This window comes from Hoplias malabaricus, chromosome 12, assembly GCF_029633855.1.
Source record: "Hoplias malabaricus isolate fHopMal1 chromosome 12, fHopMal1.hap1, whole genome shotgun sequence".
Lineage (NCBI taxonomy): Eukaryota > Metazoa > Chordata > Actinopteri > Characiformes > Erythrinidae > Hoplias > Hoplias malabaricus.
In genome coordinates this window covers 10,288,751-10,307,446 of record NC_089811.1, presented here as the reverse complement: position 1 = coordinate 10,307,446, position 18,696 = coordinate 10,288,751, and the positions used below count along the sequence as shown (strand labels likewise).

Genomic DNA, 18,696 nt, shown 5'->3' with positions numbered 1-18,696 from the left:
TGGAATTTGTTCGTCTGTGTGTGCAGCTCTATCTGGGATTTTATATATGCATCATAGTTTTACTTTCACTTTTTGCTCTGGCGGAGAGATGTGTGTTTGTGTGTATGTGGTTGTAACGGTAGCCAGGGTGGGTTGGGGTTTCTTTAGGTTCTTTACAAGATGATGGCCAATTTCAGGGAATTTGAAACTGAAAGTCTTTGAATTGCATTTTATTTCCTGCCTATACCTAGCCCTTGTCCCTCAAACCTAAACACAACACATTTTCAGTTGACCAAAAAAAAAGGGGAATCCTGAGAATGAAGATTTAACTTTTTTTCCTATTTTTAAACCTTTATATGACACCAAGGAAATATTTTAGCATCACTTGTACCATTTCAACCATCAATAAAACAAAAATCTGCCTAATTTTTTTTTTTTTTTACTTCGGAGGTAAACTAAAAGTGAAACAAAAGGAGAGCAGGGGAAAAATCCTGTTTCAATTAATTCATTATAGAGTGTGGCCCATTTATATGGATACACCTTAATAAAATGTGAATGGTTGGTAATATTAACATCCTGTTTGTGGCACATTAATATATGGCGAGGAGAAAATTTTCAAGATGGGTGGTGACCATCGTGGCCATTTTGAAGTCGGCCATTTTGGATCCAACTTTTGTTTTTTTCAGTGGGAAGAGGATCAATTGACACATCAAACTTGTTGGGAATTTCACAAGAAAAAAAATGGTTTTAACGTAACTTTATTCTTTCATGAGTTATTTTTCTGACCACCATGTTCAAAGTGCTGCCCATTGTGTTGGATTATCAATGCAACCCTCTTCTCCCACTCTTCACACACTGATAGCAATACCACAGGAGAAATGCTAGCACAGCCTTCAAGTATCCATAGTTTCAGGTGCTGCACATCTCGTATCTTCACAGCATGGACAATTGCCTTTAGATGACCCCAAAGATAAAAATCTAAGGGGGTCAGATCAGGAGACCTTGGGGGCCCACGATGACCAATCCACTTTCCAGGAAACTGTTCATCTAGGAAGGCTTGGACCTGACACCCATAATGTGGTGGTGCACCATCTTGCTGGACAAACTCAGGGAACGTGCCAGCTTCAATACATAAAGAGGAAAACACAACATCATGTAGCAATTTTGCATATCCAGTGGCCTTGAGGTTTCCATTGATGAAAAATGGCCCCACTATCTTTGTACCCCATATACCACACCATACCATCAAGATGTGCAGCACCTGAAACTATGGATACTGGAAGCCTGTGCTAGCATTTCTCCTGCGGTATTGCTATCAGTGTGTTTTTGCAAACAAAAGTTGGATCTAAAATGGCCACCATGGTCACCACCCATCTTGAAAAATGTTCCCCCCTCCCATATACTAATGTGCCACGAACAGGAAGTTAATACCACCAACCATTCCCATTTTATTAAGGTGTATCCATATAAATGGCCCACCCTGTATATTACTGCTTATACACTTCAGGGCTGCTTTGCTTCCAGAGATGACTCTGAATCACTGGGCAGAATGCAGGACCACATGCTAGATGGGGTGCTAAGTCCATTACAATGCAACACACACTCACACATTCTCTATCTCGCTCACACACACGCACACACCCATGGACAGTCAATTTTCCATACAATTTGTGTTTTTTGGCCAGGAGGATGAAACAGGAGCATCCAAAGAAAACCCACTCAGACATGAGTAGAACACTTCTCACACTCACGCAAGTCAGTGCTCGAACCCACAATCCCAGGACTCTAGAGCAGATATTATAGTTTGACATAGTTTGATCATTTTTTAATGTGTTATAATTTATTTAAAAGTTATAACAAAAACATTTATCTCAGTCCCAAGTACAGTCCTTGCCACCAAATATTTATGCCACCCCATTTTGTGTCATCCTTTTGTGAGAGTATTCACAATAATCAAAATGGAAGTATTTAATTGCAGGAATACCCTACATACCATTTCAAACCCTTCAGTGCAAGGCTGGAGCCCACTGTTAAATCAGTGTGACATTTAAGCTGTCAGATGCCATTGATTTAGGGCAATGGCTATGTAGATGCAATTTGTGTGTCTCTAACTTGCCTGCATGCATTCCAGATCATGCCAGTCATTTAGAGAAGTATCAGATAATGGCAACCACAGACTGTTGAGCATCTGCCATTTTGTATCAAACACAAGTGGGCAAAAATTGCACATGCAAAACTGTAAAAATGTGTATAGTGTCACTATGCTCATTATTAGCAATGAAATAAAATTGGTCTAAGGTGGAAAAACATTTTGGCATTTATATTTAGAATTCACCTTTCAAAACATTTTATATTTCTTCTTATATTGCTGTGTCAGTGAGAAAAACTGGTGTTACCTCAACTTATATGTTGTTTAGGATCAATAACAAAAACTAAATTTTAAAACCAGAATATACTGTTAACCACTAGTTAAAGTTCACATGCATTTTAGTACTTCAGTTTTCACATTTATAATCTTCATTTAAAAATAATCTATTTATAAAAGTAACATTGTTTCCCTACAAACATATTATACATTATAGTGCAAATCATAGCACAATGATAAAATCAAACCAATTATATGAATGGTGACACTCTCATGTTGATTTTTATTCTTCTGCATAAATAAGAATCATTTAACTTGTTCTTGACCCCTTGACCATCTCTTCACATAGTCATCAACTGAATGGACAATCTGTGTGAAGGCCTGCATAGCCAGACTGTTCAGCTTCTCCTTGCTCATGATCTCATTGTGCTAGATCTTCACAGAGAGGGTGTAATACTCAGCGACCGCCAGTTTATTATTTAATATACAGTCACATTATTTCATCAGTTAAATCCTTCCATGATTTGTCCTGATTAAGTCACAAAGTACAGCAAAATTAGCAGGCAGTGGTAGCTTAGCAAACAGAACAGAAGCTTCAAATTCCACAGTAGAGCAAAGAGAGCAAAACATGACATAGAAGAAAGGAAATCTTTTTCTGTCACAAATTGTAGATACTTTTTGCTATCTACGCTTTTACAATCATAAGTATCTAAGTATTTCTGTTCTAAGTATCTAAGTTTATTTTAGTCAGAATACCAAGAACGTTAGCACCATGTTATCCAAGAAACACTACTTAGAGAACTATGAAAATATGATTTTCTAGGAAAAAGTAATTGACATATCAGCGAGGTATTGTATAGCATAAACAACCCACTTTCTCCTTGATCTAAATTATATATGTACTATGTGTGTATGTGCAATTATTTGTCATTGTAAAACTGTACAACAAAATGTCTTCCACATTTAACCCATTTGTGACACACTCTTGTTTCACACATCCTTAGTTTAAAACACACTAATCAAATGTACATCACTTAATTTAAGTGCATACACTACCAAATATCAAGAAGTGGAAGAGCCACTGCTGTATTCCCTGCATTTAGTTTTCATTTAAATTTTAGTTTCCATTTCCACCATAAATAGTCTCGTCCTCTACTGTTTTGGATTTGCTGGTGCTGTCAAGTGACCTTGGCTTCTGACTGGTTACTTGTGGACATGCTGAGGTATTTCTGGAGTTGAGGCCTGAGAACCAATGAGCTGGAGACGGCTCCATGAGTTAACGGCAACAGCCAGACTTTGTAGTTAGATAAGTTAGACTTAGATAATGTCCAAACTAGCACATAGCTTTGTATATTGAGGAGAAAAATGATTGTGTTAGCATTTTAGCATGTAAAAGCTTTATGGTACAAGATGAGTCACAGGACACCCTTTTATTTCACAAACAAAAGTGAAAAAGACATCTGAATACCCCAGGGTGTAATGGTGAGGAGTCTGTCTTTTATGCTATGTCTGGAACATGGCCACCATCTTAAAAGTCATCATGTTGGATCAACGTTATGTTTGTCCATTTGCTCATTTACATGGCTGAATCACATTGTGTTTACTCTTGTGTGCTGTTGGACAGTGGGCGGATCACAGGCAATGACGACAGACCAAAGACAGTTTTGGATGTGGGAACACCTGGCAGGCAGCATATGATTACTGGTGCAGTGCTCCCAGTTGATGGTTACATCACAGTCATCTCTCACATGAATTGTCCTGTTCATTGCACAGCAGGAGACAACATTTTCAAGTGTTGTGTAAACGGAGTGACTTGTGCAACTTGCCCATGGACAGATAGCTGGATCCAGCAGGTTGTGGTGCCAGTGTTTCAGCAACACCTGCATTTGTGGTTGCTCCCATACCATGCTATCACCGTTTTACCAAGACTGGAGGAGCCATCAAAAAACATCCAGCCAAAGCTCACACAGAGGCTGACTACATGTAGTTGATTTGAGAAGTGAGCATTTGATGTTGCCACTGGTATCATAGCAACAATATTACACAGTGTATTTTTTTTCCTGCTCCTAGCTGAGGCCTGAGAAACAGTGAGCTGGAGATGGCTCCATGGGTTAACAGCATATTAAAAAAATGACAACAGTGAAAATTTATCATCATTATCTTAGTTGGTTAGTCCAATTCAGGTTTGTGGTGGAAACAGGTTGAGCAAAGAAACCCAGGTGTGACTATATTTGTCACGTCCTGTGTTTGTTTTCCCAGCCATGTGCTCATTTAGCACATGGCTCTGTTTATTCTTCCTGTCTCTGCCCTAGTCCTGCCTTAGCTCCACCATCTCGTCTGAATCTCCTTTGTAGTCCTACCCTCTCGTTATTGTCCCCGGGTGTTCCTTATCAGTGATCTGTGTATATATAGTCCCTTTGTTTCAGTGTTCCCTGGTCGGTTCTTGTGTGTGTAGATGTGTGTTTCTCTTTCTTGGCGTCTCCCATGTCTACCCCTGTTCTCGGTTGTTTGTCAGTCTTCCTCTTCCCCTTGATCGTGTTTGTTTTGTTTTTTTGTTCTGTTAAATAAAGATTCCTTGCATTTACGTCCACCTCCCTTCTCTGTCCTGCCCAACCGTGACAATGTTATTATTAGTAAGGAATTTGTGTGAGATTTGTTTGCCTGTGTGTGCAGCTCTATCTGGGATTTTATATCTACAAGATATTTTTTACTTTTACTTTCTGCTCTGGGGGGAGAGGTTTGTGGTTTGTGTATATATGTGGTTCTGGTGGCAGCCAGGATGGGATGGGGTTCCTTTGGTGTCTTTAGGGGTTTCTTTAGGTTCTTTACAAGTTGATGCCCAACTTCAGAGAATTTGAAACTGAAAGTCTTTGAATTGCATTTTTTCCCACCTAGAGTTAACCCTTGTCCCTCAAACCTGAACACAACACGTTTTCAGTTGACCAAAAAAAATGGGAATCCTGAGAATGAAGATTCAACTTTTTATATGTCACCAACAACATATTTTAGCATCACTTGTACAATTTCAACCATCAATAAAAAAAAAATAAAAAGCACTTCCTATGTTTTATTTTTTTCACTTCTTATGTAAACCAAAAGTGAAGGAGGAGAGCAGGGGAAGAAATTCTGATTAAATTCATACATTATATATTACTGCTTATAGATTTCAGGGTTGCTTTGCTTCCTGAGATGACTCTGAATTACTGGGCACAATGCAGGACCACAATCTAGAAAGGGTGCTAAGTCCATTACAATGAACCACACACTCAAACATTCTCTCTCTCTCTCTCTCTCTCTCTCTCTCTCTCTCTCTCTCTCTCTCTCTCTCTCTCTCTCTCTCTCTCTCTCTCTCTCTCTCACACACACACACACACACACACACACACACACACATGCATGGACAGCCAATCCTCCTAACAATTAGTGTTTTTTGGCCAGTAGTTTGATCCTATTTTAATGTGTTATACTTTATTTAAAAGTTATAACACAAACATTTATCTCAGTCCCAAGCTCAGTCCTTGCCACCAAATATTTATGCCACCCCATTTTGTGTCAACCTTTGGTGACAGTATTCACACTATTCAAAATGAAAGTATTTCATTGCAGGAATACCTAGGTTGTAGGTTGTGGGAACACCTGGCAGGCACCTGTGATGGTTACATCACAGTCATCTCTCACAGGACTTGTCCTGTTCATTGTACAGCAGGAGGCAACGTTTTCAAGCGTTGTGTAAATGGAGTGACTTGAGCAACTTTGACCATGGACAGATAGCTGGATCCACCAGGTTGTGGTGCCAGTGTTTCAGCAACACCTGCATTTGTGGTTGCTCTCATACCATGATATCATGGTTTTACCAAGACTGGAAGAGCCATCAAAAAACATCCAGCCAAAGCTCACACAGAGGCCGACCACATGTAGTTGATCTGAGAAGCGAGCGTCCGATGTTGACACTGGTATCACAGCAACAATATGACACAATGTAGTAGCTCACACACCAGTACAACCAGCTCAACCAATTTGGGACATGTGAACTACATACCTGGCTTTTACAAACCATTATAAGGCAAAGATTCTGAATTCAGTGAACCCTCAGTGTATAACGTTCTTAATTTTGTTAATCTATACTCCGGGAACTCTTTAGACCTCTTTATATATATATATATATATATATATATATATATATGTGTGTGTGTGTGTGTGTGTGTGTGTGTGTGTGTGCATCTATGTGTGTCTATTTGTTAAAGTCCATGTACCACAAAAAGTTCTTAAAGGAATAGATGATAGGATTGTGTAAGTCATGAGAAAGCTCAAAATAAACACGTGAAAAACCACATGTTTAATCTTTCAAAGTAGGCTAAATGGAGGGCTGGGGGTTCCATACTGCCACCTGGCAATCACATCTTATTGATATGTTGAGGATAATTTTCTGGGATTTTCAAGATCGGAGACCGGAAAAGGGGACACTCAGGTTCAAGGATCTGCCAAATCTGAATGATCTATGTAGAAGAAAAAATACAGAATTCAGATTGATAGCAGCTTGATGAGGCGTGTGTTAAAGTCAATGAAACTTCTCTCCAGCTGCGGAGTAAATCATCAAGGAAAACTTTACTGGAGACTCAAAGAATGAAACATAATGATATGAAATATGAAATGATAACATTGGTCTAGCTTGAAGCTTCAAGGAAAACTATGATTTGTTGATCATTCAGCATTTCATACTAATTTAAAAAATGCTGCAGTTAATGAGGAGATACTTATATTGTGTGTGAAAGCAAGTTTACAAGTTCTTCAAACCAAATGTAATATTGCACTTTGGCATCCATCCATTCATTTATCATTTTGTCTTCTACATGACTCATTTACATGTAAGGTATTTGGCAGATGCTATTATCCAGAGTAACTTACAAGGTTACTAGTATTACAGGTAGGCCAACACAGTGTTAGGAGTCTTGCCCAAGGACTTATTAGTATAGCACAGACTGGTTACCCAGACCTGGAATAAAACCCAGGTTTCTCAAATGTGAGCCAATGGTTTTACCACTGTAACTCAGCAGTTGGAGTCTGCTGAACATATTTTGAATGGCTGTAGTTCTCTTTAAATGTCTGTACAAAAACAAGTGTCCCTGAATGTATGTGTGAATATCTGTCGCTCTGTGAAGGTCTAGCGTCCCCTCCAGTATGTGTTCCCACCTCATGTCCAGTGATTCCAGGTAGTCTCCGGACCCACCGTGACCCTGAACTGGATGATTGATTACAGATGATTAATGAATGAATATTTGGAAAGTTTTCTCTATGCTTAAATTTGATGAATGGTAACATCTATTTGGAGTAATGGCTGCATGTTGTGTTGAGTGAGATGATTTTACAATATTTTGTTTCCTGTTGAATTGTTGTATTGATATATGGGGACAAATAAAATATATGTGTGTGTTTTTGTTGAGTGTGTGTAAGTGCTGTCAACAGTAAAGCATTAATGCATGTGATTAATCTGAATATTTTAACATGTTAATTTATTTTAACCCAAATATAATCATTTTACAAAATTTGGCCACAACTACCTCCCTTAATTCACTCACTCAGAGCCCAGTGAAGTATTAGGAGTTTCATTAGTGTCACTCCTGCTGAGTTCGGAAGGTAGATTAAATATTTTTATGCTGTAATATAGATTAAACCTCTTCATTAAACATTTACTCAACAAATTGAGAGATTCTAATCCCAGTATCATAAAACCTACTCTGAAATGCTGTAATAAAATACAAAGATTTTTTCCTCTAACCACTTTGTCATGAAGACAACTCTACATATTTATTAGCATTATCTCCCTTCCAAAATAAAAACCAAGGAAATACTAGCATTTTAACTTGCAATTAATCATGATTTATCACAATGTCCTTGTGTTTAACAGGATTTAATGTTTTAATTGATTAAATTCACAAGTAAACAAACAACAAATAACAACCAACATTGTGGAAGTCCATATTATTTGAGGTTATCATCATGCAATCAAGGAGAATCTGAACAAAACTTTGTTCTTCAAACTCATTGTTCTTCAAACTTATTTGTATGTATTTACTGTGATTATATATACATTTAAAAAGCAATACACTTACTGAGAAGGCATATATTAAATGAAGTCTGAGTATATTTCAACAGCCTTAATAGTGTATGCAGTTGGGCATTTCATTATATTATTAATTAATTTGCAAATTGTGATTTACATAGTCCATGTTTTAATGCAGTATTTTCAAGTTTAACTTCATGTGATCAATATACTATACACAGCTAATCTTGAATGACCTGACTAAACTCCCTGGAAAGAAATATTTTTTGCACCTTCTTGAGGAAATGTGGAATAATAGAAGTTACAATAAGACATGCTTTCACAGTCAGAATGGTAATGCTCCAGGTGGTATGGGAGGGAAAATAAAGTTCTATTTAAGATGGAAACTTGAAAAAGGATCCATCAACTTTTTTATTAAAATTTGAAAAAAAATATATTATTCAGTAATATAAACTGAGCATGATTTTAGGTCTAAATTGTATACATTTGTATTTATGTATCATATTTCATGTGTAAAAACATTTTCCTTTGGCAAATTATTGTACTTTTGTGAAATTAAACTTAATAAATATGCAGAAATATGTTTCCATACCTAATTCATTTCTGATACTGGTCAATAGATCATCATATCAGTAAGGATAATTTTGGAATATTTCTACTGGTCCATTCATCATGAAATTTTCAAACAGTGTGAAGGACAGCTCCTGTGTTCAAATAATGTAGTAAACTATTTATATATCATAGCGTATACCATAGCACAAAAATTAACTGATCTGTCACTTAGCATCTTATATATAGCAATGATATATTGTTGGTGATTCCTCTATATGAAAAAGAATCATTCGACTTGTTTCTGTTTGCTGGACCAATTCTTTATGTAGTCGTTAGCTGAGTAGACGATCTGTGTGAAGGCCTGCAGAGCCAGACAGTTCAGCTGCTCATTGCCCCTGATCTCATCGTGGTAGTTCTTCACTGGGAAGATGCAGTTCTCAGTGACACCCAGTTTATTACTGCACATTGTAATCTGCAAACACACACAATCACATTAGTTTTTCAGTATAAGCCTTCCATGTTTTGCTCTAAATGGCACATTAGTTTCATATACCACAGCTCAGCATTTGATTGTAGAAAAGAGAAGACAAGGAGTCAGAGAATATAAAAATTCCTGTTAGGTAAACTACTCGTCTTGTACTAGTTTCAGTAGCAGTTGGCTTTGTTTAAGCTGAAAATTATTAAACAAACATTTATCTTCACACATTTTGCAAAATATCTGAACGTTTAATCTGAACACAAAATCTCAAATATGTTGCTAAAAATTATCTACTGTCCATGTACTATATTTATAGTACCCTGACCACTTTTCCGAGCCCTCCCAGCATTTAATATTTGTACCACCTATTTACCGACTTAATACTTGAAGAATCCCAGTGGCAGTTCAGTTTTATTTATTTATAACACCTTAGAAATTAAGATCATGCTATCCAAGAAAGCACCACACATATAACTTTAATATTTAAACTTAAATAAATATTAACCTATTTGTTTTATTTAAATGAATTTAAATGAATATAAAAGCACAGCATAGCAAAGACCACCCACTTTCTCTCTGATCTTCTTGCTTTGGTAGATTTTCCCCAAGTCTTCACTTGTCAGCTCACACACTCTGTCCACTCTTGTCATGAAAACGAGTTGAGGAATTCCTGCAGTGGAGACACATCAAGTCAAACTACTTTAAGACTCATCCTAGATGGGTTACTGTGATTATTTAGAGTGATATCTTTATTGACTGTATTTATAATATATTTAGAAAAATATACTACAATAAAAATGATCTTTATCCATTTGAAAAAAAAGCATTGGTTCCCATTGTATTATTTAGTGGTTTTTAGATAACTTTATATAAGTTCAGCACAGAAGTTCACAAAGATGAATACATAAGTGAAGCGTGTAATTCCAGATTGGGTGGACAAAGTAAACATGCCCCAACGATCATGTGAATAACATTAGATTAAATAAATAGAATATATTCATTAATTGGATACTGAAGGAGAAGAGCACTGACAGGTCTGTCCTATTTAGCCAACCTGAGTGCAGCTAAAGGGCTGTTATATTCGATCTTGACATACTGTTGAAGTTCAGAGGTCAAAGTAAACTCTTTCCGAATGAGGTGCTGCTGATGTTTGGTCTCCAAACAGCAACAATCAAAAACAGAGACCAAGACAAGAGAGATTTTGTCTAAATTATATTAATAAGTAGACAACACTGAGACAGTTACTTGATAAGTACTAATACACTGAACAATCACTGGAGGAGGAACACTTACCTTGTATCTACATCCATTGTTTCTTTTATCAGTTCCACTGGTCATAAATTTTGTAGTTTTGCACTTTGTAATTTTACAATTACAGACAATAGTCCATCTGTTTCTCTGCATATCAATTTCACCCTGTTCTTCGATGGTCAGGAGACCTGCAGGACCCCCACAGAGCATTTGTGATTTGAATGGGGGATCATTTGCAGCTGTGCAGTGATGTGGTGGTAGTGCGTTAGTGTGTGTTGCTGGTACGAGTGGGTCAGACACAGCAGTGCTGCTGGAGTTTTTAAAGCCAAGTGTCAATGCTGGGCTGAGAATAGTCCACCAAGCCAGCAGCATCCTGTGTCCACTGATGAAGGAGCAGAGGACGACCAACACAAACTGTGCAGCACAAATTCTGCAGTTACTGTCTTTGAGTTTATATCTACAAGGTGGACCACGAGGTAGGAGTGTCTAACAGAGTGGACAGTGAATGGACACAGTGTTTAAAAACTGTAGTAACACTGCTGTGTCTGACCCACTCGTAGCAGCACAGCACAGCACACACTATCACACCACCTCTGTGTCGGTGTCACTGCAGCGCTGAGAATGATCCACCACCCAAAACATACCTGCTCTGTGGGAGTCCTGAGCATTGAAGAACAGGGTGAAATGTGGATAAGAAATTATGTAAAGAAACAGATGGACTACAGTCTGTAACTACAAAGTGCTCCTGTACTGTACTGTCTTGTACTTGTGGAGCTGATAAAATGGACAATGAGTGCATTTGGACAGTATCTATTTCTTTAACTTGCTTGTATATGACTAAAGTGTAAATGCCTTACATTTGATTCAAGGTGCTGTTTTCTTTGAGAGTCATATCAGTTTAAACAAAGCTTAGTTATAGATGAATTACTTATTTATTTAGGGGCTGTGGGGAATGTCTTACAGTCTCCTGTTGTAAATTCATCAATAAACTGTTAGGAACCAATATCAGTTCCCAGAATGCATGGGAAAACTGTATAAACATATAATGTAACACTGTAAAATAACAAATATCTGCAGCAAAGAGTGAAACGTACCTAATTTACTCGCTTCTGCTCTGATGTTTCTCATTTTATTGATGACATCTTCACTCATCATGGAGAGTCTGTCTGCAGGAATGACACTCACCAGGCAGTGGATTTTATTGTTTATGGTGGGGCTGATGATGTAGTCTCTGTGTTCTTCAATCATCGGCATATCCTCCCTGAACTAAACATGATAGAAAAATATACACAAAGCCAAATAAGATCAAACTTAAACACAACAGAGTTGTCTTTTTCTTTATATTTCTGTGTGTGTGTGTGTGTGTGTGTGTGTGTGTGTGTGTGTGTGTGCATGTGTTGATCTCACTTTATAGTTATCTGGTATGTGGCCTTTAAATGCGTTGACGATGTCATCAATGCGCACCCCACGGGATTGCTTTCCTTCATTGCTTTCGAGACCCATCACATCGTAGAAGACAAAAGGTAAAGGTCCAATAGAGAACTTCTCATACTGTAAATAAACAGCAACATTAATAATAATAATAATAATAATAATAATAATTATTATTATTATTATTATTATTATTATTATAAGTATAACAATTATTATTATTATTATTATTATTATTATTATTATTATTATTATGCATGTTTTCAAATGTATCAAATGATTTCAAGTATGGCTGAATATGAATCGTTGTTTTGGTTTGAGATTCTGGTGCTCTCACATTATCCACCAGCAGAATGTCATATACTGTAGCTTTAAAATTTAACCCCATTTCAGAAGATTTTGCTACAGTAATTGGACTCACCTTGGTTGTAAGACTCGTTCCAGTAGAATCTGAACCCGTCAGGCAGTTGATGAACTGATGTCCTTCAAAAATACTTTTGAGGGTGTTGATGGTGCTGGATTTTCCTGCTCCTATTGGTCCATGCAGAAGAAAGCGGAGCTCTTTAACTTCCCCACTGAAAATTTTAAAGTTCTTCAGAGCCTTGATCATTGGCTCTTGTCTTGGAGGGAAACCAGCAAATGAAAAATCAGTTCATGTTTCATGATAAGGATTTAAAGGTCAAATATTTATTTCATCAGATGCTAAACAGAAACAATTGCTTTTATATTCCAAGAAATATGTTATATTATTTAAATAAATAGTGAGTGTTTATAAGGCTACATTACACATATACTATCCACAAAAAGGTACCTGTACCCTCAACTACTGTGTACATAATCATTTGTAACAAGTGTCATTACCAAGGTGGCTTTTTTCATAGTAAAATAGTCTGCACTAGCAATGGCTTTTGCTGATGTTTGTTTTTGATCATGAGGTTAAAGAATGACAGTCTACTAACTTCTTTTCCATTTTTCTCCAATCCTTGATTTCTGTAAGAAATGTATATTTTTTATTAATATTACAGTGAATAGGAAATGAATATACATATAGCGCCTATGCAATATACTATACAAACACCATTTTCAAGAGAAAGAATGTAAAAAAATGTAATATTTACTAAAAATCTGTATCTATGATTTGTTAGAGAAGAGAATTAAAGAAGTCAAGAGAGTTTTCCAAAAATTAAGAGAAATCACAGCCAAAGTGTACAAAATGATACATTGTTCCTACAATACAAGCATATTTTGCAAGTTCAAAGTGAAAAAAAAAACTGTAATCTTTTACATGAAGGTTGTATACATAACATTCATAAAATCTTAAATAAAAACTTCATAGCATTTTTATGGACCTGGAGGTTGTGAGTTCAAGTCCCACTCCGGGTGACTGTCTGTGAGGAGTTTTGTGTGTTCTCCTTGTGTCCGTTTGGGTCTCCTCCCACGGTCCAAAAACACATGTTGGTAGGTGGAATGGCAAGTCAAAAGTGTCCGTTGGTGTGAACGTGTTTGTGTGGGTGTGAGTGTGTGTTGCCCTGTGAAGGACCAACGCCCCATCCAGGGTGTGTCCCTGCCTTGTGCCCAATGATTCCGGGTAGGGTCCCGACCCACTGTGACCCTGGACTGGATGAGTGGTTACAGATAATGAATGAAATAATAATAATAGTTACATTTATAAGTAAATATTCAGTGTACCAAAACAGTTTTAATCTCTTGGGATATTGGCCCTGAACATAATGCTCAAAAGCTGGGCCTTTTGTGACTGTCAGAGCTTATGTTTTCAACTTACAGGCAGGCTATAACGATTTCTGAAAAGGATACATGATATCAGAATATGATTTGAAGGCTATACATTAAAAAATAAATAAATAAAAATAAGCATTTGGAAAAATGTTGGTTATGTCAAATATCAGTTTGTTATTTAAACCTCAAGTGGTTATATATTTGGATAGCCTAAGGTGTTTAGAAAAGAACATTTGCAGAAAGTCTAACAGCTTCTAAAGGCTCTTGTCATGAAGGGGCTGAATTATTCTGAGACCGCAGTAGTCATTAAAAGTGCCATTTTTTATTGAGTTTAGAGAAAACACTTGTTATATTGCTTGTGTTGAGAAATTCAATTTGCTCTTGTCTGACAGCTGAGATTTGTGCATTTTCTTAATAAGTGAATTTTGAATAAGTGCAGTTGGGGTTCAATAATATTGCTAGCAATGGTATTTCCAGTGAATCTGAATTTTGTATTAAATTTAAACTTACCAACAGTGATCGTGGCAGAGCAAGAGGATGAACCTGACTGATTCTGCAAGGTTACGGTGTAGTTCGCTTCATCTTCTGGTTTAGCATTCAGGATTTCCAAGGAAAACCTTGTACCATTTGTGCTTAGTTTGTGTTTGCCCTCAACACATTGCAGCTTGTGTCCAGCCTTCTCCCACTTTGCAGTTACATTACTTGTGTTAGCCTCACAGGTAAGGAAAACATTATCTCCAGTTTTCACAGTTTTATCAGCCAGAACATAGACAAAGTCTATTGGAAACAGAAGGAAATTTTCATTAAACATGGATGTTCTCATACAACCATTAAAGGTTTATCTAAATAAGTCCATGTTGAGTCAATCTGAACATTTATTTCAAAGAAAAGTGCATATGAAAGACTGCAAAAATATGCAGAGTGAAATATATATTTTTAAATTTGTAGTTGACCCAATAAACCTTTCTAAATATGTATGCCACCCCTGTCTTCAGTATGTGTAAAAAAGAAACATTCCTCAAAGACTAATCACAAATTTCTCTATCTATTTGGTGCACACTAGAGCTATTTAATGACCTCTGTGGTTTTGTAAATGCAGAATAAGTGGTTGGTGTCATCACAGATCTTCTGTAGTCCATTACTACACTTTTCTCTATGCTATCTGTTGTCATAAAACCTATGGAAATGTTCATGAAAACTTATTCAAACACTTTGTGGTGATAACACTAGAAGTAGCATTTTACAGAAACACATTTGTAAAGCTACATAACAAGGCATCAGTTGCGGATGGTTAACTGCTTTGATCCTGATCAGAAAAAAAGCTAGCCATGCAAAATTGTTAAATACAAACTCACCAGGTTCCGCATTTGAATCTATGGAACAGAAAATAAAAAATAATTTTGTTGTTTGTTGCATATTAAATCATATTACTCTGTAAACCAAGCTGATGGCAAAAATAGTAATGCACTAATAGACCTAATTACAGTCCAGTAATATATTCTCATCTCATTTCATTTCAAAACATTCATTTCAAAGTAGTTCTATTAGTTTCTAGGTCTTCAGCTGTGTTTTACTGTTGCAGGCCTTATTTTCTGAGAAAAAAAGCAACATATATACACAGGCTTCTTTGTTTCTACACTCATAATCCATTCTCTCAGTTCTGCTGACCATAAAATAGCACTTTGTTGTTCTACAAATACAGACTGTAGTCTGTCTGTTGCCCTGCATACATCATTTGCTCTATTTCACCCTATTCTTCAATGGTCAGGAACCCAATATTGCAGATATGTTTTGGGTGGTGGATCATTCTCAGTGATGCAGTGACACTGGCATGGTGGCGTGTGTGTTGCCCTGGTAAAAGTGAAACAATTTGCTGCTGCTAGATACAGTTTTCCTTTCTTTTTCTTTTTCTTTCTTTCTTTCTTTCTTTCTTTCTTTCTTTCTAATTAATCTAGTTATATTTATTTTCAAATCAGAATAAATCCAAATTTCCAGTGCTACTTATGTCATTGATTTAGCTCCATAATATCAGGAACAAGAATCGAGACAAGGCACAAGTGGCAGTTCTTGCTTGTGTGATGCACTGGGAAAACACTTTTACACTATACAAACACACTATATTTTTTGGATTATATTGACTATAAGTATTTTATATATTTATGACTAGATAAGGAAAATACTGATAACATCATCACAATTACACAATTAATCCTGTATTTTTTATTATGAAAATTATTTTCACCCAATAGATTAGTGCTTAAAAATGTAGAACAATACACACACACATATATATATATATATATATATATATTTTTTTTTTGATAGTCTACAGTGCCTTTATGCTCTCGAAATATTTCAACTTTTTTTGTCATTGGTTCTATCTATCTGCATGGATTACCATGGATTACCAGTTACATAAACCCATTTAATCTATTTTTTAGTTTTATTATCACAAATAACAGATGTTTGAAGCCTTATTACTGCTATTTTTCTTCCATTTCAGTGTTAAGATAAAGTGTGTTTATTGTAATAATCCATAATAACACAACATGAGTTAATTTAATTGGTTATGAAACCTACATGAGCATTTATAAAGGCTTGTACTAACAGATATTTGTTGCTTAACAGCTTTGCTTTTGGTCTGATGTGTCGCCATTTTATCTAATTTGTTGAAATAAGCCTTTATAAATGTTTACATAGATTTATGTCAGTTCTCATTAAAGGTTCATGTAGGTGGTGGGTTATATTATAAACTCTACCCATCTGTGTGTTTGTGCTGGCAATGTGTGTTTAGATTTCATCATTTCCACTCACTTTTGTTAGCCATGTTTGAATCTGTGGAACTGAAGAAAAAAAGAATATTATTATCCTTTATATACAATGGGGTGGTGTCCCAGACAGGGATTAAGCCTTTTCCTGGACTAAACCCTCTTTTCAATGAAAAAAATCACAGTTCAAAATATTGTGCAGTCTAGGACTAGGCTTAATCCCTGTCTAGGAAACCACCCCTACATGTATAACTCTATACAACAAAAATGATGACAGAAATCATAATGCTCTAAAGAATCTTCAACACTTTTATTACCTGACTGAGATCTTATAAAATAAAACCTGCACTTGCATGAGAGTTCATTTTGGCAGCTGATTTTGATATAGTTTGTTATAGTCTAAAAAGTGCATTAATTTTAATCTTATATTTTGACATCTAATTATTGTTAATTTTAGTTGAGTTTTGGTTGATGAGAACTAAAATAATTTTAGTGGAGTTTTTGGTTTTAGTCCATTACATTAAAAATAGAGGTATTATTTACTAACTTTAATAAAAAAAATAGCTTAAAAGTTATGTTACATTTAAAAACACATTAACATCCATAATAATGGAATGTATATAGCCACATTTTGTTCAGATATATTTTTTATTTATTTAACACTAACATTTTAAGTTTAAACTTCACTGCAAACTGAAACTGAGTTGACTCCTAGAGTTTCAAATCTGAATCATTGGCCAACAGTCAGACACCCTCTCCAGTTATTGTAACTTGTAAGCAAAAGTCTGATTGTCTAACAGTGATAGTCTCATTGTTTTCACTCTGATTATGTGGCAGAGATTCTGATCAGGCTGACCCTGAGCTCGAGTGTTTAACAGTTTTGTGAAGGAAAGGTTTTAACTAAATCCTTACTTTCTTGCTTTAACTTGGACAAATACGTTCTTGTCTGAACATGTGCATTACAGGCGGCATGTCAAACATCAGACTGCGCTGGCACAGTACTAGTATTCGTTTTAGAAACTTAGGGCGCTATTTGGGACAAAGTCTGATCCCCTCCATCTATGAACAGTTGGTCTCCATTTTTAAATGTCATCCGGATAAACAGGTCAGTGTTCCTCATTTACAATTCTTTAATTTTAAATGTAAATGAGGAAAGCAAAAGAAACAATTACACCTTACATTTTTGTTTGAATTGTGTGTTCATTATTAATGATCAATGAGCCTACTTTAGCCTTCTCCCTGTAGTTCTAATAATGGTAAGATTCTATAATCCATATTTCAATATTCAGGGATTTTTACTGACTTGTATTATCAGGATATTTTTTGAAATTTTATATATTTTTTTATTTTTAATCCTTTATCTTCTGAAAAAATCCCCAAGTTTCTTTTCAAGCAAGTATTCATTCAATGCTGTATTTACTTTAGTTTATAAAATATAAATAGTTAATTTTAGAAGCTTTTAGAGCAGGACTTACCTGTACGAGTACAAGAGGTATGTTCGTTTCTGTCTGAAACTCTGAGAGTGCAGCACACGTTGGGGTTTTATATGTACATTGCATTTTCACTTTCACTTTAAGCTCTGCAAGGACACACAGGGAAGTGGTGTGTGTGTGTTGGGGTGGGGTCATCTTGTGAAGAAGCTTATTTGAGTGAAATTGAAAGTCTTTGAAGGGCATTTTATTCCCGTTCTAATTTTATTTTTTACATAATGTATAAAGCCTTATATTCATAATTCCAGTTCCAGTCTAGTCATGCAATCTCATATCTCACATATTTGGCTTGGTCTGATTTGTTGTTTGGTTGTTGCTTGGAACAAGGTTTAATATATTTGATATAGATTCATGTCAGTTCTCATGGATCTTCATGTACATGATCTGATAAATTATAACATCTGTACTTATATTTTTTATGTATTTTTTGAAACTATGTAATATTTTCTTTATGTCTTCCATCCTTTCTTTAAGTCCTGCAGAAATTTCTACATGGTTCAGTCTTAGGAGGTTTTGGCACAGGACATACACATGTGTGAAATGTGATGCTGTGTTTTGATCATTTGTCTGATGCTCTGTGTGTA

General features: G+C 35.9%; 1 protein-coding gene across 1 annotated transcript; it reads right to left on the bottom strand.

Moving 5' to 3' along the window:
- Positions 1-8,154: 8,154 nt before the first annotated feature.
- On the bottom strand, positions 8,155-18,148 carry LOC136664187 (interferon-induced protein 44-like). The gene is made up of 10 exons (XM_066641283.1): positions 18,098-18,148; positions 16,669-16,697; positions 15,210-15,227; positions 14,365-14,631; positions 13,077-13,107; positions 12,539-12,737; positions 12,094-12,237; positions 11,781-11,952; positions 10,005-10,105; positions 8,155-9,429 (listed from the first exon to the last, which is right to left on the bottom strand). Exons 2-10 carry the CDS (start codon positions 16,679-16,681, stop codon positions 9,244-9,246), a joined length of 1,131 nt encoding a protein of 376 aa, XP_066497380.1. The 5' UTR covers positions 16,682-16,697; positions 18,098-18,148; the 3' UTR covers positions 8,155-9,243.
- Between the last annotated feature and the right edge of the window lie 548 nt (positions 18,149-18,696).

Coding starts and splice junctions, on each gene's coding strand:
- LOC136664187 (XM_066641283.1), bottom strand. Junction 12,738..13,076: donor TGGAGAAAAATGGAAAAGAA/GTTAGTAGACTG, acceptor TTTCCCTCCAAG/ACAAGAGCCAATGATCAAGG. Junction 10,106..11,780: donor AGCAGAAGCGAGTAAATTAG/GTACGTTTCACT, acceptor TCTCCACTGCAG/GAATTCCTCAACTCGTTTTC.